General features: G+C 44.2%; 1 protein-coding gene across 1 annotated transcript in view; it reads left to right on the forward strand.

The window, feature by feature from the left end:
* The window catches only part of Hpse (heparanase), a 38740-nt gene extending 21559 nt beyond the window's left edge, over positions 1-17181 (forward strand). Inside the window, exons 9-12 of the mRNA XM_036201008.1 lie at positions 4250-4364; positions 8774-8892; positions 12466-12612; positions 16995-17181. Coding sequence (XP_036056901.1) covers positions 4250-4364; positions 8774-8892; positions 12466-12612; positions 16995-17154 — 541 coding nt within the window. The 3' untranslated portion in view covers positions 17155-17181. The remainder of the gene's footprint in view (positions 1-4249; positions 4365-8773; positions 8893-12465; positions 12613-16994) is intronic.
* The last annotated feature ends 6005 nt before the right edge of the window (positions 17182-23186 follow it).

Consider the following 23186-nt stretch of genomic DNA (forward strand, 5'->3'; position numbering starts at 1 on the left):
GAACCCTAAAATTTTGTGCCAGGTCTTTACAAAAAAAAAAAAGAAAGTAATTTTCCAGGCTCAAGAGATGGTTCAGTGGTTAAGAACAGTGCTACACTTCCAGAGGACTGGGGTTCAAGTCTCAGCACTGACATGGTAGCTCCCAACCATCTGTAACTCCAGTTCCAGGAGATACAAGGCCCTCTTCCAGTCTCCACAGGCACCAGGCATGCGCCTGGCACACAGACATACAAGCAGGCAAAACACTCATACACTTTTTTTTAAATCTAAAATGGTTTGCTAAACCTTGTTGGACATCTTTAGTTGGTGTCCTGCAGAGTCCAGCTCCAGATGAGGGCAAGGTCTGAAGACGGGCGGATGCCAGACCAGTGATGGAGGAATCAGACACGGGACACTTCTTAGTTTCATTTTAGGAGAGATGGACAGAGAGGAAGCATATCTCGGTATGGCTTGTCTTACTCTGACAACCTGTATCTCTCACAGGTTTTATTTGTACATAACATAATTTCTTCACAGACTTTAATCATTGAGTGCAAAGTCTTTTCATGGTACAGACATTCTCTGAAGTCTTCTGTGATTACATAAGCTTATCAAGTAAAAGAAACAAAACGAGCAAACAGCAAATTTCATGAGAACTAAAATCTAACTTTATGATAAAACCAATTCTTTTTAACTCACTATCCTTTTCCTTAACATTGGTGTTGTAAAGCCTTGTGGTTACAGAAAAACTAGACAGGATGTCTCTATTTAAGTTTGACTAAGTTAATAGATCAGAAGTTATTTCCTACCACGTGTTATTCTATAAATCTACTACAAGGAATATTTGATCTTTCTGCAGAAATCTAGTTCCTCGGTCCTTGTTGAAATTCTTTCTTTTCTATCTGACATAACATCACCATCCTTCCCCTTGACCTCTGAAATAACGCCTTCTGCTCTTTATTCTTCCTACAATCAGAGAAGTCCTGGTCTGACAAGTCTGCTCAGCAGCCAGACAGGTCACAGAGCCAAGATGGTTCTCTCTGTGTCTCTGTCATAAACTCTTGTTTCAATGTGGTCTCTATCTTTATTACAATCCTACAAAGGGTAAAAGAACATCAGGATTCCTAAAGTTGCCCAGGCGGTGGTGATGCACACATTTAATCCCAGCACTCAAGAGGCAGAAGCAGGTGGATCTCTGAGTTTGAGGCCAGCTTAGTCTACAGAGCAAATTCCAGGACAGCCAGGGCTATACAGGGAAATCCTGTCTCAAAAAAACAAACAAACAAAACAAAACAAACAAACAAACCAAACAAACCCAAACAACAACAACAAAAAGATTCCTAAAACTGCTTACTTTGTCTTCAGGAGGGTACCAAGGCTTGTTATTAATTTTATAATAAAAAAATATTTTCCTTGTCCATACTAGTTCCATATTTCTGGGGCAAAACATAAAAACCTAATGATTCAGTTATAGTTTGTCAGCTTCTAAAAATTTCCTAAGTTTTTCTTCTTAAATGATTTGTTCTGCATCCTATGTCTCATGCTTATTAATACCATTTAAGTAATAGGTTGTAAAGAAGACTCAGTTTGTGGCATAGCTAATTCTCCCAGGGAATCACCATAAGTTTTATTCTTAACATCAGCTTTCATAAAAATTGTTACATTGTCCCAATTCCAGCCGTCAGTGAGGGGCCCTTAGCAGTGAGGAATTCAAACATTAACCATGTCAAAGACATAGGCAAGAGTTCCAGCAAATTCCACCAAGGCCAGTGAAGGGTCAGTCCAAGTCACCTGAGCACTTTTACCTTTGTCAATAGCAAGCATGAATTGTTTTGTAAAGTTTGGCTGGGCTTGATGGCACACATTTGTAATTCTAGCTACTTAGGAAGCTGGGGTAGGGGACAACAAGTTCAAGATCTGATTGGGCTACAGAGTGAGTTCAAGACCAGGCTGGACCACTAAGAAAGAGCTTGTCTCAAAACACAAAAAGTAAAATGAGGCCTCAGTGATAGAGCACTTGCTTAGAATGCTCATAGGCCAATGTTTAGGCCACAGTGGGATGATAACAACAACGATGATGATGATGATGATGATGATGATGATGATGATGATGAAGAGGACAAAGAGAAGAAAGAAAGAATTATGATGCCCTAAAAATAGGTCAAAGAATGCGTGTTAATTAGCCATCTGTCGCTGTGAAAAATACTGAGATAAACAATTTAAGAGGAGAAAATGTTTACTGTGGCTCATTTCAGAGGTCTAAGCCCTTGATAACTTGGTCCTGTTGCCTTTGGGTCTATGAAGCAGTATATTATGGCAAGCCTGTGGTGGAGGAAATGGCTCACCTCAGGGTGAGTAGAGGCAAAAGAGAAAGGACGAGGAGCCAGGAGGGCCTGATACCCTTTGAAGGGCCTACTTCTTCCGAATAGGCCTTTCTGCCTCACACAAGCACCATCAGCGAAGGCCAGGCTTCAACACACCAGCCTTTGGAGGCCATTTAAGGTCCAGCCTGTAGCAGGGTCCCTTCTCTGGGGAAGCTTGCTCTTTTCCAGGGGTGGAGGCTTGCCTACAATCCCAGCATGTGGAGACCACAGCAGGAGGATCAGGGGTTCACAATGAAACCCTGTGGGAAAAGAGACAAGGCAGGCAAGGGAAGAGGAAGGAAAGGTCGAGGAGGGGAGGAAGATGCTAAGAGTCTGTGCAGAGTTTCGGCTCCGAGGATGCTTAATGTGCATAGAGCGGTACTGCAGATTATCAAGCAGTCTAGCTCTAAAATATCCATGTCACACTTGAGGGTAACCCATGAACTTCAGGATTGGCTGTCACACCTCATTGTCAACTGCATAAACGTGGTTGTTTTAAACCAGGAGTTGATTATATGAAGCACCTCACTGTCTCCATGGTCTTCATTCTGATCCTCACTGTCTCTATGCTCTTCATTCTGATCCTCACTGCCTCCATGCTCTTCATTCTGATCCTCAGTGTCTCCACACTCTTCATTCTGATCCTCACTGTCTCCATGGTCTTCATTCTGTAGACTCACTGCCTCCATGCTCTTCACTCTGATCCTCACTGTCTCCATGCTCTTCATTCTGATCCTCACTGTCTCCATGGTCTTCATTCTGTAGACTCACTGTCTCCATGCTCTTCACTCTGATCCTCACTGCCTCCATGCTCTTCATTCTGATCCTCACTGCCTCCATGCTCTTCATTCTGTAGACTCACTGTCTCCATGCTCTTCATTCTGATCCTCACTGTCTCCATGTTCTTCATTCTGTAGACTCACTGTCTCCATGCTCTTCACTCTGATCCTCACTGTCTCCATGCTCTTCATTCTGATCCTCACTGCCTCCATGCTGTTCATTTTGTAGACTCACTGCCTCCATGCTGTTCATTCTGTAGACTCACTGTCTCCATGCTCTTCATTCTGTAGACTCACTGTCTCCATGCTCTTCACTCTGTAGACTCACTGACTCCATGCTCTTCACTCTGTAGACTCACTGTCTCCATGCTCTTCATTCTGATCCTCACTGTCACCATGCTCTTCATTCTGATCCTCACTGCCTCCATGCTGTTCATTCTGTAGACTCACTGCCTCCATGTTCTTCATTCTGATCCTCACTGTCTCCATGCTCTTCATTCCGAGGCCTACTGAGACTTTTTTCTCATCCATTACTACTCTTTTGTTCCCACCATCTTCCTTGTTATAAGTTAGAATAAAACACAAACCCTTCAGTGTTCATGAGGGCTCAGGAATTGAGAGAAGAATGAAGAGTTGCCATTCATTGAAGGTGTAGGGGAGATGATCATAGTGGTTTGGCTGTGGTTCTGTGTGGCTCATGTTTTGACCACTGTTGACAACTGCCTTCTCTCTGGTCCTCACTGTGTGTGTGTGTGTGTGTGTGTGTGTGTGTGTGTGTGTGTGTGTGTTGGGTCCACAAACATTGTGGGGTAGAGGAGTGAGGATAACGGAACTAGATAACGAATTGTCTACAGAGGTGGAAGTTGATTGTGCTCTGCAGAAGTCTTGTCCTTCTAGATAGAGCATGTCATTGTATGGGAGTGTGTGTGTGTGTGTGTGTGTGTGTGTGTGTGTGTGTGTGTGTTACTTCTGTCACCATCTCATGTGAATGACTTATTTGTAATTAATGCCATTCTTGTAGTTTCCTGTTGATTCCTCCCACACAGATGAACAAATCTATGTGTAATTAGAATGGAATAACTTTGTTTTCCAATCTAAAGAAAGCTTGTTCGTGTCACTCTGTCCCAGGTGGCTGGATAAGTTGGGCATCTCAGCCCAGATGGGCATAGAGGTGGTGATGAGGCAGGTGTTCTTCGGAGCCGGCAACTACCACCTAGTGGACCAAAACTTCCAGCCTTTACCTGTAAGTGACCTTACTTCCTGTGACTGTGAAGAGAGGATGTCTCTCTGGGCCCTCCTAACCTCCTAGGAGTAGTCAGTCCCCTCAGTAAAGATGAGCTGGGAGGACCCTCACAGATCATCGTGTGTGTGTGTGTGTGTGTGTGTGTGTGTGTGTGTGTGTGTGTGTGAGAGAGAGAGAGAGAGAGAGAGAGAGAGAGAGAGAGACTCCAGAGAGAAAATTAAGAATCAGGAATCACTTTTACATTTGTCCACTTGCCATTGCTGGGTAGTGGCGGTGCACGCCTTTAATCCTAGCACTTGAGAGGCAGAGGCAAGCAGATCTCTGAGAGTTCAAGCCTAGCCTGGTCTACATAGTGAGTTCCAGGACAGCCAGAGCTATACATTGAAACCCTGTCCCAAAAAATAAATAAATAAATAAATAAATAAATAAAGAAAGAAAGAAAGAAAGAAAGAAAGCAAAAAATTGATAATGATACTAAAATAAATAAAAATAAAATATGTCCACTAAGAGTATGGTATTCATTTTATTAAAACATTTGGATAATGTTTTGCAAAGCAAGTCAAAGCTAAAATTGCTGTTCTGGGCTGGGAGAGTGGCTCAGTGGGTAAAGGTGCTTATTGCACTTTGGTTTATTTTTGTTTTGTGTTGGCTTTTGGTTTTTTGAGACAAGGTCTCTCTATCATGTAACTCTGGTTGTCCTGGAACTCACTATTGTAGCCCAGGCTGGCCACAACTCACAGAGATCCACCTGCCTCTGCCTTCCAAGAGTTGGGATCAAAGGTGTGCATTAGCACACTTGACCACCTTTATTTTACACTTTGAATCCTTAAAAACTATGCAAAATCTAGTGTAGTGCTGTCCATCTGTGATCCCAGAGCTCCCAGGAGGAGATGGGAGGAGATGGGAGGAGGAGATGGGAGGAGGGATGGGAGGAGGAGATGGGAGAAGGGATGGGAGGAGATGGGAGGAGGGATGGAAGGAGGGATGGGAGGAGGGATGGGAGGAGGGATGGGAGGAGGAGATGGGAGGAGATGGGAGGAGGAGATGGGAGGAGGGATGGGAGGAGGGATGGGAGGAGAAGATGGGAGGAGATGGGAGGAGGAGATGGAAGAAGGGATGGGAGGAGGGATGGGAGGAGATGGGAGGAGGGATGGAAGGAGGGATGGGAGGAGGAGATGGGAGGAGATGGAAGAAGGGATGGGAGGAGATGGGAGGAGGGATGGAAGGAGGGATGGGAGGAGATGGAGAGAGATGGAGGAGGGATGGGGAGATGGGAGGAGGGATGGAAGAAGGGATGGGAGGAGGGATGGGAGGAGATGGAGGAGGGATGGAAGGGGTGGGAGGAGGAGATGGGAGGAGATGGGAGGAGGAGATGGGAGGAGGGATGGGAGGAGGTGGAGAGAAGATGGGAGGAGATGGGAGGAGGAGATGGAAGAAGGATGGGAGAGGGATGGGAGGAGATGGGAGGAGGGATGGAAGGAGGGATGGGAGGAGGAGATGGGAGGAGGAGATGGAAGAAGGGATGGGAGGAGATGGGAGGAGGGATGGAAGGAGGGATGGGAGGAGATGGGAGGAGGAGATGGGAGGAGGGATGGGAGGAGATGGGAGGAGGGATGGAAGGAGAGATGGGAGGAGGAGATAGGAGGAGGAGATGGGAGGAGGAGATGGGAGGAGATGGGAGGAGGGATGGGAGGAGATGGGAGGAGGAGATGGGAGGAGGGATGGGAGGAGGGATGGGAGGAGGAGATGGGAGGAGATGGGAGGAGATGGGAGGAGGGATGGAAGGAGGGATGGGAGGAGGAGATGGGAGGAGGAGATGGGAGGAGATGGGAGGAGGGATGGGAGGAGGGATGGGAGGAGGAGATGGGAGGAGATGGGAGGAGATGGGAGGAGGGATGGAAGGAGAGATGGGAGGAGGAGATGAGAGGAGATGGGGAGGAGGAGATGGGAGAAGGGATGGGAGGAGATGGGAGGAGGGATGGGAGGAGATGGGAGGAGGGATGGGAGGAGATGGGAGGAGGAGATGGAAGGAGGAGATGGGAGGAGGAGATGGGAGGAGGGATGGGAGGAGGAGATAGGAGGAGGAGATGGGAGGAGGGATGGAAGGAGGGATGGGAGGAGGAGATGGGAGGAGGGATGGGAGGGGGAGATGGGAGGAGGAGACAGAATTCCCAGAAGTTTTGAGGACAGATATTCTGGTGTATCCAGCAGCAAGCAGAGAGATCGACACTAGAGGTGCTGACTGACCCCAACACAAACTCTATGGGGCATACATGCCTGCACACACACACACACACACACACACACACACACATATGCGCGCGCGCGTGCGCGCACGCCATAATACACACAGACACAAAAAGAAAGGAGAAAATGCTACCTAGCTACTGGGCAGGGTTCAGAATTGTTTATAACATCCAGATGTGACTCCTGCCAATAATCCTACACTTGAAAGGCTGAGGCAGGAGAATCACCATGAGTTCAAGGCCAGCCAGTTTACATGGTATGTTTCAAGCCAGCCTGGGCTACAGAGTAAGACCCTGTCTCAACAACTATAAAGCCATAAAATTTGCCTGGCTTTACAACGTGCCAGGTTTATGTATTTGTTTTAAAAACACCACCTAATAATTGACTATTTCATTCAAGATATAGGCCGGGTATGGTGGTACATGCCTTTAATCCCAGAAGGCAGAGGCAGGGAGATTTCTGTGAGTTTGAAACCAGCCTGGTCTACATAGTGAGTTTCAGTCCAGCAAAGGGCTACATAGTGAGACCCTGTCTCGATCATGTATGTATCTAATAATCAAGATATTATGAATAAAATTTCATTCCTACCCTATCTCATACTATATTTGATGCTAAATGAGGAAATTTAACCTTTTCTTTTCTTTCTTTCTTTCTTTCTTTTTTTTTTTTTTTTTTTGTTTTTGTTTTTGTTTTTGTTTTTTTTCGAGACAGGGTTTCTCTAGGTAGTTTTGGTGCCTGTCCTGGAACTTGCTTTGTAGATCAGGCTGGCCTCAAACTCACAGAGATCCACCTGCCTCTGCCTCCCAAGTGCTGGGATTACAGGCGTGTGCCACCGCCGCCACCACCCGGCCTTTCTTTCTTTCTTTCTTTCTTTCTTTCTTTCTTTCTTTCTTTCTTCCTTTCTTCCTTTCTTCCTTTCTTTTTCTTTTCTTTTCTTTTCTTTTTTTTTGGAAAGGGGGTTACAATTTGAAGACAGGGTTTTTCTGTATAGTCCTGACTGTCATGGAACCCACTTTGTAGACCAGGCTGGCTTTGAACTCACAGAGACCTGCCTACCTCTGCCTCCCAAGTGCTGGGATTAAAGGTATGTGCCACCACTGCCCAGCTGAAATTTCACCTTTTATCCTCATGGATGTGTAAATATGTGTGTGTAAGAGTATGTATGAATATTTTGATGGTGTTTTGTGAGTGTGTGTGTTTGTCTAAAAGTTAAGGTCTGGTAACAATAGCCCTAAGAAATATGACCTTGATCTTTTTAGTCTATAGCAATTGAAGCAAAGTGCGGGGGGTGCACACCTGTAATCCCAGTTGACACATAGAAGTAAAAAAAATCAAAAGTTCAAAGCCAGCCTCAGCTACACAGTGAGTTTGAAGCCAGCTTGAGTTACATGATCCTGTCTTTCAAAACTGGAAGAAAAAAAAAAAAGGAAATGTATAAAATGACATTTGGAGATCAGTTTTTCTAAGGATATTTTAATGGTACATTTAAAAATGTTTTAAATTTTTTATTTTATACGTATAGGTGTTTTGCCTGCATTTACGTGTGTGCACCACTTTCATACCCAGTGATTTCAGAGGCCAGGAGAAGGCATTGCATCTCTGGAAACTGGAGTTTCAAAAAACGGTTGTGAGCCACCATGTGGGTTCTGGAATCTGAACCCAAGTTCTTTAGAAGAACTTCCAGTTTACTTAACTGATGAGCCCTCTCTCCAGCCCTTCTAAGAATAATTCTTTTTGTTTCATTTTGTTTGTTTGTTTGCTTATTTGTGTTTTTTGAGACAGGGTTTCTCTATAGCTTTAGAGCCTGTCCTGGACTAGCTCTGTAGACCAGGCTAGCCTTGAACTCACAGAGATCCAACTGGCTCTGCCTCCCGAGTGCTGGGATTAAAGGTGTGCACTGCTGCCGCCACCGCCCGGCTCTAAGAATAATTCTTAAGAGAATGATTTGAATATACTTAGCCAATATTTCAATTTTTTTGTTGAAAATATTATGAGAGTTGATTTATTCAGATCAGAACTTAACCCATTCACTGTAGTCAGAGATGTCTCTGGGACAATTGTCACACTCTCATAGGATAGCTGTTTAGTTGACACTGCTTGTTAAAATATGAGTAAGAAAATAACCAGAGACATGTTTTCTGTCTCTCCCCCCACAATGATAGGATTACTGGCTATCTCTTCTGTTCAAGAAACTGGTAGGTCCCCAGGTGCTAATGGTGCAAGTGAAAAGCCCAGACAGAAGCAAACTTCGAGTGTATCTGCATTGCACAAACACCCACCAGTAAGTACAAAGCACGCGCTTCCCCTAAACAAGTCAGTTAGTCAGCGGGAGACAGCCTGTCCAGCACCCCAGCTGCCCTCCAGCTGTGTGAGGATCTGAACTGTGTCGTTTTTGCTTTCTCCGTTCTTCCTTTGTCTTCATGACATCAGACTCTAACTCCCAAACCTTCCAGCAGGGCTGGGTGGACGGCTCAGCTGGGGAAGTGCTGTGTGGAAGGAAGCAGGAGAGCCTGAGCTCTACATCCAGCATGCGTGTGGAAAAAGTGGGATGTGGCAGTGCGCACCTGTAGTCCAGCACTGGGAAGGCAGAGACCAAAGGGTCCCCAGGGTGTGCTGATGGGCCAGTCTATCTGAATTCCTGAACTGGAAGTCAACCAGAGACCCTGACTCAAAAAAAAAAAAAAAGAAAAAAAAGAAAAAAAGAAAAAAGAAAAAAGAAAGGAAAAATGGAGAGCAGCTGAGAAAAACATCTACTGTCGGTCTCAGTCACCACACACACGCGCACACATTTCACATACAAGAACATACACACGGGCTGGAGAGATGGCGCAGAGGTTAAGAGCACTGGCTGCTCTTCCAGAGGTCCTGAGTTCAATTCCCAGCATCCACATGGTGACTCACAACCATCTGCAATGAGATCTGGTGCCCTCTTCTGGCCTGCAGGGATACGTGCAGACAGAACACTGTATACATAATAAACGAATAAATCTTAAAACACACACACACACACACACACACACACACACACACACACACACTTGCTTAAATAGGGGCTGGAGATATGGCTCAGCAGGTAAGAACACTGGCTGAGGACCCAGTACCCACACAGTGACTCACAACTATTCGTAACTCTAGTTTTAGGGCATTCAACACTCTGACTTCAGCAGACACACACACACACACACACACACACACACACACACACACACTATACATATTTGCAGGCAGAACATTCATACACATAAATAAGGTTTTTTAAAAATAAAAAACCAAGCTGGGCAGTAGTGGCACACCTGGTCTACTGGGCAAGTTCCAGGCAGCAAGGGCAAAAAGAAACATGGTCTTGAAAGACAAAAATAAATAAGATTAAAAAGTAAAACAATTGTTTCAACATAGTCATATTCAACCCAGCAAAGATTTACATAATGATTTTATCCTACCGGATTGCGCCACCACTACCTGCTACATAATGATTTTAATAGTTATAGTCTATAATGAAAACATATCCTGAATTTTATTAGGAATGGTACACAGATGATTCCTTATGGGTGCATGTAAATGTGTGTGGTAATATTGTGTTCCCCAAAATGTTGTGCACCCTAATAAACTTATCTGGGGTCAGAGAACAGAACAGCCACTAGATATAGAGGCCAGAAAATGGTGGCACATACACCTTTAATCCTAGCATTCCAGAGGCAGAGATCCATCTGGATCTCTGTGAGTTCAAAGCCACACTGGAAACAGCCAGGTGTGGTAACAAGAGCCTTTAATCCTAGGAAGTGATGGCAGGAAGCAGAAAGGTATATAAGTTGTGAAAACCAGGAACTAGAGCTGGTTAAGCTTTTAGGCTTTTAGCAGCAGTTCAGCTGAGATTCATTTAGATGAGGACACAGAAGCTTCCAGTCTGAGGAAACAGGATCAGCTGAGGAATTGTCAAGGTGAGGTGGCTGTGGCTTGTTCTGCTTCTCTTATAATCCAGCATTCACCCCTATACCTGGCTCTGGGTTTGATTTTATTAATAAGAACTTTTAAGATTCATACTACAAATGTGAACATGAATGGGTTTGAATATACAAGTCTGTGGATGGACTGATCTCCTTAGTTTACTAGAATTTAAAGAATCAACAATATCAACAACATCAATGGATGGAAAGGGCTGTCAAGAATGCTCTGTTGATAAAGGCCTCTGCCCTCAGGACTGACCACCTGGTTTCCATCCCTGGGACCCACGTGATGGAAGGAGAGAACTGACTCCTGAAAACTGTCCCCTACCCTCTGTACATGCACATGCGCACAAACAAATAAACCTAGCTTGTTTAACTTAGAGGTTCTTTTTAAGTTGTACCTGGGCCAGCAGACAGCTCAGCAGGCAGAGGACCTTCAGGGACTGAGTTGGACACCACAAGGTAGTGGAAGAGAACCAACTCCCAAGAGTCATCCTCTGACCTCCACACATGTGGCCCACATATGTCCTTCCCAGAAATAAACCAAATTAAAAATATTCTTGAGTTGTGACCAGTTTCTAGAGCAAGAGGCCATGCAGATGTTCCTAGACCTGCACTCTGGCTTTAGGTAGAAAGAGTTCCCCAAAACCCCAGGGCTTAGCTTATCTGAGTTTCAATCTCTTATGGCAGATGGGCTAGTACTAGCCCCCAAAGCCACCTAACATTCTCCATTCCTGGTGACTTGGGACTCGGAATAGTGAAGGTCATGGTATGAAGTACGGAATGGCTTAAGTGGATAAATTCTGGGAAAGTCAACAGATTTATTATTATTATTTTTTTTGAAATAGGATCTTACTAGGAGGTGGTTTTGACTGGCCTGAAATTTGTTATGTAAACCAAGCTGGCCCTTGAATTCAGATCTGCCTGCCTCTGCCTCCCATGTGCTCTGAGTACAGGTGTGCACCACCATCCTCGGCCTTCATATGTCTTAATCATCCTTTTATTATGTGTGATTAGTATATTCTGTGTGTTTTGTAGATGTGCATGCTCACATGTGAGGTCCACATGTGTGTTCATGCACATACATGAGTGTGCATGAAGATGTCAACAGTCTCGGGTCCTTCCTCAGGTGCCGTCTACCTTTTGTTAGAGACAGGGTCTCTCATTGGCCTGGAACTTTGCCAAGTTGAGTCACATTTCTCCTTCCCATCTCGCCATCACGAGAATGACAAGCACAAGCCACCTTGTCCAGCTTTTCCCAGGGTTTTGGGAGACTGAGTAAGCATTTTACCAGCTTACCCATCTCCCCAGCCCCATTTTAGTCTTTTTTAAAAAATTGTTTATATATATATATATGGGTATTTGCATATATGTGTATTCCATGTGTGTACCAGGTGCCCATGGAGGCCAGAAGAGGGCATTGGATCTCCTGAAATTGGCATTACAACGGTTATGTTGTGAGTTATGGGGACTGAACCCTAGTCCTCCGGAAGAGCAGCCCATGCTCTGAGCAGCCTCCTGCTTAGTCTTTTTATTAGACTAGGAATAGCTCTTGTTTATATAGTTTATAACTGGAATTCACTGTAGATCTTATTATTATCACCAAGATTGTCATTATCCTTCCTATCTATAAAAACATGTGGTCTGGCCATGGCCTTCTGGAGCTCAATGTGGCAGAGGAGTGAAGTTCTCAGCCTTCTGGCTCAGGAGGTGGTGATGTGAAGGACAGTGCTTTTCTCGTTTTCAAAACAGGGCCACAAGACTGGTCTAACGTCATCCTTGGAAAGGCTGCTAATACAGCCCACCACCATATGAATACGGAACTCAGTATCTCTGATTGTGTGAATGTTCAAGTTCTTCAGTGTGTAAGTCAGACAGATATGTGACTGAATTAACCTGTTTGCTTTTAGCCCAAGATATCGGGAAGGAGATTTAACTCTGTATGCCTTGAACCTCCATAATGTCACCAAGCACTTGAAGTTGCCCTATCAATTGTTTAACAAGCCAGTGGACAAGTATCTCCTAAAGCCTTTTGGACCTGATGGGTTACTTTCCAAGTGAGTTGTTTTTCTTGTTGATTGCAAACTTTATGTAAGTTTATTGGCATTTATCAGAATAGAGAGGGGTTTTCAATGCGGGGGGGGGGGGGGGGGGGGGGGTGGGGAGCGGGTAACTTACATTCTAACATTTTTTATTTCATAAATTCTATATGTGAATACTTATTTATACAACTGTAACAACTCATAGGAGAGGGCAGTGTAGAAGGGTATAGACACAAAGTAGTAGTTATCTTAGAAGAAAATCTGTAATCCCAAATATCTTCACATGTCAAGATCCAGTCAGTGTATTTAGTTATTTTTTATATTTTTTATTATTTGAAACAATTTTTAAATTTAAATATATTTTGATCATGTTCTTCCCCTCCCCTAAATCCTTCCGAATCCTCGCCCTGCCCACTCAACTTTAGATTCTTTCTCAAAAGAACAAAAACCCAGTATAACAACAAACTCCCCAAGACCAGGGAAACAAAATAAGGCCACACTCAAAAAGAAGACAAACAAACCTCACCAAACTATATACAAATAAAAGCACACAAAAAGCTGTGGAGTTCACTATATGTTGTCAACTCCTCCTGAACATGAGGCCTGTCTTGGAGAGAATGATGTGTCTCTCTACGGAAGAAAATTCACTTCTCTCCCCCTTTACCCTGGTGGTGAGGTTTCCATTCATTCATTTAAAAAAATATAACAAAATAAACTATAAGATAAACCAAAACTTATCACATCAAAGTTAGACAGACAAACCAAACAGAAGAAAAGTTGAAAAAAAGTCAGAGATCTGTGAGGGGCCCACCCCACCTTTTTTCCCCAGGGTACTCTTGAGGAGTGAGGGATAAGAGATTTCAATAGAAATATAGAGGGGGGAGAGAGAGGAACACAGGATAGCCTCGGGAGGGCCTGGGTCCTTATCCACCGACCCCTTCTGTCTCTTCTAAAGGGTTTTTAAAAGGAATGCCAAGGGGTGGAGCAAAAGACCTCCCCCTGCATCCAAGTGCAGACCCTTCCAAACACCTGGTGACCACACACCTGGTCAACCCATCCCCTTATGCAGCCCTGCTGGGTAAAGCAAGCTCAGATCTCACTAGGAAATCTGTTCACACACTCAGGAACTCCATAAAAACACTAAACTGGAAGCCATAATATACACATAGAGGACCTGGCATAGACCTGTGCAGGCCCCGTGCATGCTGCCTCAGTCTCTGTGAGTTCATATGAGCTTTGCTCGTGTCGATTTAGAGGGCCTTGTTCTCCTGGTGTCCTCCATCCCATCTCTGGCTCTTAACACTCTTTGCTCTTTCTCCTCATGGGGTTCCCTGAGCTCTGAGGAGAAGGATTTGATGGAGACATCCCCTTTAGGGCTCAGCGTTCCCTGGTCTCTCATTCTCTGTGTAATGTCTGGCTGTGGGTCTCTATAAGTGTCCCATGCAGGAGGAAGCTTCTCTGATTATGGCTGAACAAAGCACTGGTCAATGAGTGGAGAGAATATCATCAGGAGTTGTTTCAACACTACATTTTTTTTTCTTTTTTTACATCAGTATTATTCGGTTCTGCCCTAGGTCCCGGGCTATCTATCTAGTCTCAGGTTCTTGGTCACCCAAGCAGTATCAGGTGTGGGTTCCATCTCATGGAGTGGGCTTTAAGTCAGATCAGTTATTGGTTGGTGACTCCCACAAGCCTTGTACCACCATTGCCCTAGCATATCTCTCAGACAGGACACCATTGTAGATAAAGGGTTTGTGGCTGGTGTTTATCTAGTGCAGAGTACTTCCACATTTAGAGTTTGTGTTCTGAAGATACTCTGATAGCCAGTGGCACAGAACCATCCATCTGATCTAGTCAGGGCCTGTGGGCGGAATAAAATACCATGCAGAGCTGGGTGGGATTCTCCTACAGCATTGAAGTAGTTTTGGGGGAGGGAGAATAGAATAAGAAAATGGCTGGAAATGAGCTTCTTGGTAAATTATTGAAATTGTTTCTAAGTACATTTTGTGTGTGCATTCCTGAGTGCAGAGGTCAAAGGGCAACATGCAGAGGTTCCAGCATGTGGGTCTGGGGAACCAGAATCAGGCTGTTGGGCTGGGCAGCAAGTGCCTTACCTGCTGAGCTAAGGCACCAGCCTTGAATAAAAGTATTTTCACAGTATTTATCTCAGGTGACTTTTTCCAAGGCTCCTCAATTCTGCCAAACCTGCTGCTTACTAATTCTTTAACCCTTTATCTCAGCTGCAGTCCAACACACCTGTCTTCTAGTCCTTATCCTCTTGTTTCTGTCTTCAAAACATGAAGCAAGTTACTTCCCTCAGATGAAACCCCACTCTCATTGCTGAATCCACTTAAACGCACATCCTCAGGGCACACTTGTATGCATAGCTGATTGAACACCACAGCCTGAGCAGGTGGAATCGTGCTGTGTTCCTGTCTCACACAGCACTATTAATTCACACTATCAAACTTACCTTCAAGTTGAGGTAACAAAGCACTGAATCTATTGTAGGACGTCAGCAGGCTCTGTAGACCAGGCTGGCCTCAAACTCACAAAGCTCAACCTGCCTCCACCTCCCCAGCACTGGGATAAAGGCATGCGCCACCACTGCCTGGCATTGGTAGGCGTTCTCAAAACGGTCCTTCAGTTCATGCTGGGTGCTCTTACTACCGATATTCAGAGATGTCTTTCAAGACCTGTTTTTGCTTGTGGTTTCCTGAAGATGGTCATATTTCCTCCACTTCCTTATATAAACTTGATGTGATATGTGAGCATAAAAACAAAACCGAAGCCTGTGGACCGAATCCACCTCAGAAGAGCCTTGGTGGTAGCTGCTGGCACAACTGTGGCATGTTGTTAGTATGCCTTGAGTTGTGGGACTAGGTGCTGAGCTTCTGACAAAGGTTATGTGGAACCCAGTTCCTACCCACTGACCCTGGTAAGGACAGGAGGTGGAGCAGGACATAGTGATGCACACCCTTAATCCCAGCACTCGGGAGGCAGAGGCAGGGGGATCTCTGTGAGTTCAAAGCCAGCCTGGTCTACAGAGTGAGTTCAAGGACAGCCAGAGCTACATAGTGAGATCCAGTCTTAGAAAAGAGGTGAAAGGCTTTTAAAACATGAGCAGTACAAGCTAGACATGATGGTGTGCACCTATAATCCTGGCACTTAGGAGGCTGAAACAGGAGGATGGCTCCCAGGTTAGGGGCCAGCCTGGTCTACATAGTGAGTTCCAGGTCAGCCAGAGCTACAGAGAAAGAACCTGTGAAAAAAAAGAATGAAAAATACAGGATAGTACCCCATGGAAACAAAGTATCTAGAAGTAGAGAATTAAGTAAATGCACTAATGAATTCATAGCATAGAATCCTATGCTATGTGTTCACTAAATGATGCAGTGGATGAATATTGTATGATATGAACAAACATGAGGATGTATTAAATGAAAAATAAGTTTTAAGAAAATATATACAGGACTGGAGAGATGGCTCAGAGGGTAAGAGCCCTGTCTGCTCTTCCAGAGGTCTTGAGTTCAATTCCCAGCAGCCACATGGTGGCTCACAACTATAATGGGAGCCGATGTTCTTCTGGCGTGTAGACACAGTACTCATGTACATAAGCACAGCCATTAAAGTAAAATGTATTTATAAGCATAGAAAGATGGAAACATATGTTGAGGTATTAAAAGTAGGATGATGTAATGGGTTACTTTTGTTTTAGGAGTTTTTGAGATAGGGTCTCCTGTGGCCTTGAATATGCTGTGTAGTCAGGACAACTCTGAACCCCTGACTCTACCTCCTGAGTGCTAGGATTACAGGCCTGGCTTGTTATGTTTACTTATATGAAAAAAGTGGCAATATGTAACATTTTCATAGTGCTTATTATATGTAGGCATACTGATGACTGATACAGGTGTCACATGTATTCTATATATGGCATAAAAATAACTCTCATCAACCCTATCAGTTTTTACAAATAACAAAAATCACTTAAGAAAAAGATAAAGAACCTAGGTGTAGTGGAGGTAGGAAGATCACTGTGAGTCTGGGGCCAGCCAGGGTTGCACAGTAAGTTCCAGCCTGAGCTATGTATGTGATGCCATCTTGGAAAATAAAATAAAATGGGTGCGTAGTTTGTGTATGTTCCTGTAAAAGGCCAGATAGTACTACTTACTGCAGGCTTAGCGGGCCAGATGGCCTCTGCTCCAGTTACTTTTCTCCCTCTGCGGCTCTAAGTTTGTCTTGGTCAAACGCCTAATCTCACCTAGTGTTGAAATACAGATTATGTAACTCAAGCGGCCACAAAAGTCCTCCTTGGTTTAAAATTAGTTCACAACTTTCATAGAGGCCACAGTGCCTGTACAACCTGCCTAACTCAGGCCTGTCTTTCCTTCCCGTAGATCTGTCCAGCTGAATGGTGAAACCCTGAAGATGGTGGATGACCAGACTCTGCCGGCTTTAACAGAGAAACCACTCCGCCCAGGAAGCTCCCTGGGCATGCCTGCCTTCTCCTATGGGTTTTTTGTCATAAGAAATGCCAAAATTGCTGCTTGTTTATGAAAATAAAAAGGCATACAGTAGCCCTGAGATGAAAGAGTTCAGGGGTGTTATTCATGAGAGCAAAGCAAAGCTCTAGCTGTCTGTAGGAAGGCCGACTTGTTCTCAGCTCCAGAGCCTTGGGAGGACGGGGGCGTGGGTCAGTGCCGGAGCCAATGTGATGTCATTTAAGTCAAACACCGCAGGTAACGGCAGGCAATGGTGCCGTGTGCCAAATGATGCCTAGCATTTTGCATGCACTATTTTGAGGGTTATTAAAAATGTATAGGAATGCCTTCGATATGAACAAGAGGCAAATGAGTAAAGGATATGTCAGGGTTTTTTTTAAAGCTTTGTTTTTACTATTATTATTTTGGTTGGAAGACTGTCCAGTCTGACCTTCAGGAGCCTCTCTGGAGCTCTGGCAGGGAAAGGCTCACTGCCACAACTTCACACTGCCTGTAAAAGACATCCGTCTGCTCACACCTGAGAGGAACCTAAAGGAAGAGCGCTGGCCCCATGCCTCTTCTCTTTGTTCTGAGAGACCATCTGTGAAGGAGCAGGTGGTTGGGTGGGGTAGTATTAAGAACAAACAAACAAACAGTGACAACCCTTGAGAGGAAAGGGTGACACACGTTGGAAATGGCTGTGAAGGAGACGGTTGGTTAACTGAGAGAAGTTCTGGGAAACACCTGACACGCCATAATCATCCCAGTGTTCACTTTCCCTGCGCCATTAGTTCTTGCTTCGCTTGGGAAGCTTTGACCTGTGAGTAACAGAGACCTCTAAATGAGGACATTTAGAGCCCACGTAAGCTCAAGTGAGGCAGGGTCCAACAGCTGGGCACATCACCACGCGTCAGCTGCTTTCACCTGCTCTGCCCACTGTCTGTAGCACTGGCTCTGTTCTTGGCCTGGTCACATGATGGTTGTGACTGATCTACAGGTTCATTAACATCTGGGTAGCAACCAGAGGAAGAAGATGAGTAATTTCTTCACAGACCTGAAGACACCTTTCCCGGAGGCTCTCCCAGCAAGCCTTTCTTCAAGTCTCAAGTCCTATTGGCCAGGAATAGGTCTACGGTCATTTCCCCAGTCACCACCCATGACCATTTGATGCCTATAGTTGTGATCAAGTCACCCTCTTCTGGGAGGTTCCGTGGGGTCCACAGCACTGGACATTACAGTCCTGGACTCTGGTCAAGTAGCAGAATGTAATTCCCCCAGGATTTTAATCCTCTTAAGGATTACAAGTCTATATGTTTGTGTCTGCTGTGAACATTATCTCAATCGAATTTGGGTCCATTGATTAAAATAGACCTTAAAGTTTTGATACTTCAATACTCTCAAATTTTTAATGCAATCAGTTTTTATATTTTCATATTTGAAATAAACTAATTTTACAACCTTAATTTGCATGGTTATTCTTCTAAGAAAGCTAAAGCTTACAGGTTCTTACATTTGAAAGGCTGGTTTTGATGGGCTGTGCTGTGGCTTACTGGAAAAATGCTAGCCTAGAACAGACTGAGGCCCTGGGTTTGATCCTTGGCACTGCGCAATGAATGAATGAATGAATGAACGAACGAACGAATGAGTGAAGTCTTTGCCTTCACCATTTTCTGTATACCTACCTGTATTAGTTCATCCTCCCCAGCATCCAAGTTCTTGGCTCTGAAGAAAAGGAACCATCAGGCATAAACATCGTTTCCTACTTCAGCTGTAAAGTCCTGACTTACATATTTTCCTTGTTCTTCCACTGAATAAACTCAACGCTAAGCTTCTCACTTGTATGATTATAGCAACATCTGAGTCATTCATTCACCCTGACTTTCTCTTTTATAATTTATTATTTTTTAATTACGTTGAGGGGAGGGGAAGGTGTGAGGGTGCAGGTGCCCTCAGAGGACAGGAGCAGCTCATCCTCCTGGAGCTGGAGTTACAGATGATTGTGAGCCACCTGATGTGTGTTGGGAACTGAACTCGGGTCTTCTGATAAAGCAGTCAGTGCTCTTAACCACTGAGCCACCCGCGCTCTGGCCTTGCTGGATATACTCAAATAGCTTTCCACTTCTTACAGACCTTTTCATCAGCCTTAACCCTAGCCACTTCATCAGTTCCGTCCTCCAGGCTCACAAAGTGGGAAGTCTGAGCACGCATGTGCGTGGGCCTTCTGCTCCCATGCTTTCGTGTGCATGTCCCCTCTGGCTGCTCTAGCCTAACTCTCCTTTCTAGGTGACGAACGTTCGTGTTTGTGAAGACCCAGTCAGACATGAAGTTCAACACCTCCGTTAGCATTCACGTAACTTACGTTGTACAGCTCTGTCACGGGACCCTGACCGCGACACTCACAAGCTGTTTCATCTGTATCCTCCTCATCTCACTTGACGCTCGGACGCGGAATCTTAGTCATCTTTGCGTTTCCTGTGATCAGCATACTGTCGCAGCTCTCTTCCTAATGACATAAAACAGCTTAAGGTACAAACAACCCGAGTTCTATCCCTGGAACCCACAGAAAGTTGGAAGGTGAGAACTGACTCCACAAAGAGCTGACCTCCACACATGCAGGGTGCCTATGTGCCTCCCCACCTCACACACAAATCATAAAGTAGGATGAGGCATTTTGGTTTTAAATACTAAAAAAAAAAAAAAAAAATGATATTTGAATTGAGAAGGCACTTCATATGTAAATTTAAATTCCCACTGAAAAAGCTAAAACTATGTTAAAGAGTCTACCAGGCTTACAAATAGAACTTCATGACTGTGGAGAGTTGGAATGTTACAGATCTAGAACCAAATCTGTAGTGGATAGCAATCCCAGCATTGACCTGGAAGTTCCAACCCCCATTGAGGCTTCAGTAATGATCACACCCACAAGGCGGGGCAGAGGAGGGAGCAGAAGACCCAGGATCAAGAGGAGGTCTCTCTCTTGGTTCGGGGACGCTGGACGCAGGAGGTAGACCGAGCAGAGTTCTCCAGAGAACACCGCCGGACTGTGCTATACCTTTGCCAGACCCTGCAACCTACCCCTTCATTTGTAAGTTACCCTACAAAATAAACCTCCCTTTTAACTACGTGGAGTGGCCTTAATAATTTCACCAATACAAATCATCCTGGGCTATCTGTAGTCCCCTCACTAATCACTCAGTGCTAACCTTTGCATATGACCTATCGTCCTTCCAACCATCACATAAAACCTGAGTGCATTCACTTAGTTCCTCGATCCAGAACGACGTGTCATAGGACACCACCTACAACCTACAGCAGAGTTTCCCCACTCTGCTGTAACTCATCTGTATGACATCACCACCCATGCATTTATCAAATTCCTTGATTTATTACCTCCTTTTGTTCTGTTTCATTATTTTTACATTGAGACATAGTTTGGGGATAATCCAAATCCATGTTCTTGAGCCATGGTCACTCATTTCTGGCTAAGAATAAACTTACATTCCATACGAGGTAAGAGTTGTGGTTTTGTGTTGACATAGGTTACTTCTTTTAAAAAATGTTTTAATTTACTATTTTGTTGAGACATGTCTCCTTGGGTAAAGATGATTACCACCAAGACTGATGACCTTGGGTCAACCCCCAGGACCCCCATGTTTGACTTAAATACACACACTCACATACACAGGCACATACACACTTTCCACCAGCTACAAGCAAATAAATAAGCATGTTGGCATAATAAATATATATAACTTTGTTAAAAAAAACGACAGGTCTCACACAGCCCAGGCTGGCCCCAAATCTCCCATGTAGCTAAGGATGACCCAAGCTCTTGATTCTGCCTCCACTTCCCAAGTGCTTGAATCCCAGGCATGCATCACCACACCTAGATAAAAATCTTTTTTAAATTATTGAGGCAGCTGGGCATGGTAGCACGTGCTTTACTTTAGTCCCAGCATTTGGGGAGGCAGAGTAGATAGAGCTCAGTAAGTTTGAGGTCAGCCTGGTCTCCATAGAGAGCTGCAGGCCAGCCAGAGATATAAGGTGTAGCCAGCCTAAATAAACAAATAAATAAATAAATAAATAAATTTTAGAAAGGAAGAAAAGAAAAAAGTTTAGAGGCATATGCAGAAGCATAGGCAATATAAATTGCTGGTAAGCTGCTACTCATTGTGGATAGTTACATGAAGAAAGCGTGGTTGTATGAAGACCAGTGCTCACGGTTGTTACTGAATGTTATATGTAGTAATACTAAAGTTTCTGAAGCTTCCTTAGGGGAATGCTTGTCTGCCCTGTACCTGTTAGCTTTTAATCTGCACTATATCACATTGTTCCAATGATTTTCATCATTTATTTCATCCTTGTGGTTCATAACATCTCCACAACAAAATCAATGTCCAGGGATGAAACTTGTCAGGGTATGTGAGTTTTGTGGCTGAAACAAAAATGGTTACTTTCTCCTTTAAAAAAAAAAAAAACAACAACATTTATTATATGTATTTATTTATTTATTTTTTGCGTGTGTGCATGCACACACACATCCCATGGAAGGCCATGACCATCATGTCACAATGGCAATAGGTTGGACACTTCTGTGGGGTTGAGAGAACAGGACAGAGAGCTGCGGGTGACTCCTGAGCGCCAGCCTCATGCTAGAAACTATTCTTTGAGGTTCTTCTCTCCTCTCTAATACCGCCACTGAACGAGGTGATCGAAATGGGTTTGAGAGTCAAAAAAGCTGACGGGTTTTTACATCATAATAGAATAAAATAATGAAGCAAAATAAAAAATAGCCTTACCATCTTTTCCCTGTGAAACAGAAAAGAAAGCATCCGCAATGCCTTTTGAATTTTAAGTATTGTGATGGGAGCTACAGGCAATTGGAAATAGTGTGCCAGTGTAAAAGTGCTCTGTGTTTGGCATGGTGGGCGCCTCTGCTACCTAAAAGGGAGTTTAAGAATAAACAGCAGCTGGGAGGTGGTGGCGCACACCTTTACTTTAATCCCAGCACCAAGGGAGACAGAGCCAGAGCTGCACAAAGAACTCCTGTCTCCCATTATCTCAAGATGGAGAAGAAAGGAATATAGAGCAATGATTTCCTAAGGAATATAGAGCAATGATTTCCTAATTACAGAACCTCTGTTTTGTGAGATGGAAAAGTCCCACAAATGGACAGTAGTATCAGGACATAATATCATGAATGTAGTAAATCAATACAATTAATGAATTAATATTATAAGTATAATTGTTGAATGAATATTGCGAATGTAATCAATGAATACCACAAATGTAATTAATATCATGAGTGTAATTAATGAATATCATGAGTGTAATTTAAAATAATAATAATAATAATAAAAAAGAGCTGGGCGGTGGTGGCGCACGCCTTTAATTCCAGCACTCGGGAGGCAAGAGGCAGGCAGATTTCTGTGAGTTGGAGGCCAACCTGAGCTACAGAATGAGATTCAGGAAAAGGTGCAAAGCTACACAGAGAAACCCTATATCAAAACCCACCCCTCCCCAAAAAAAAGAAAGGAAGGAAGGAAGGAAGGAAGGAAGGAAGGAAGGAAGGAAGGAAGGAAGGAAGGAAGGAAGGAAGAAAGCTAAATATTTGGGGCTGGAGAGATGAATCAGCAGTTAAGAACACTGGTTGTTCTTCCAGAGGTCCTAAGTTCAATTCCCAGCAACCACGTGGTGGCTCACAGCCATCTGTAGTGAGATCTGGCGCCCTCTTCTGACCTGCAGGCATATGTGCAGGCAGGGCACTATGCATAATAAAATAAGATTTATTTTTAAAAAATTAAAAAAAAAAAAGAACTCCTAGCTCCAAAAACAAAAAGAATAAACAACATGGAGGCGACATTTTGGAAGAGTGTCAAAGGCTGCAAACTTGTAGAGAATTCAGATTTCAACTGGTAAGTAACTGGTGACTGACACTGGATTGTCTAAAGATCAAAGATGAGCAGCGGCTCCCAGACTGCAGTCTGGCCCTCAGTCTTGCAAGCAAGGGAAAGGCCAGCACTCCCCATGCTGCATTTCTCTTCACGCTTCAGGCCACCAACCGGTTGTTACTCAGGTATCACAGAATCCACTGCACACTGCGCAGGC

Source organism: Onychomys torridus, chromosome 10, assembly GCF_903995425.1.
Source record: "Onychomys torridus chromosome 10, mOncTor1.1, whole genome shotgun sequence".
Classification (NCBI taxonomy): domain Eukaryota; kingdom Metazoa; phylum Chordata; class Mammalia; order Rodentia; family Cricetidae; genus Onychomys; species Onychomys torridus.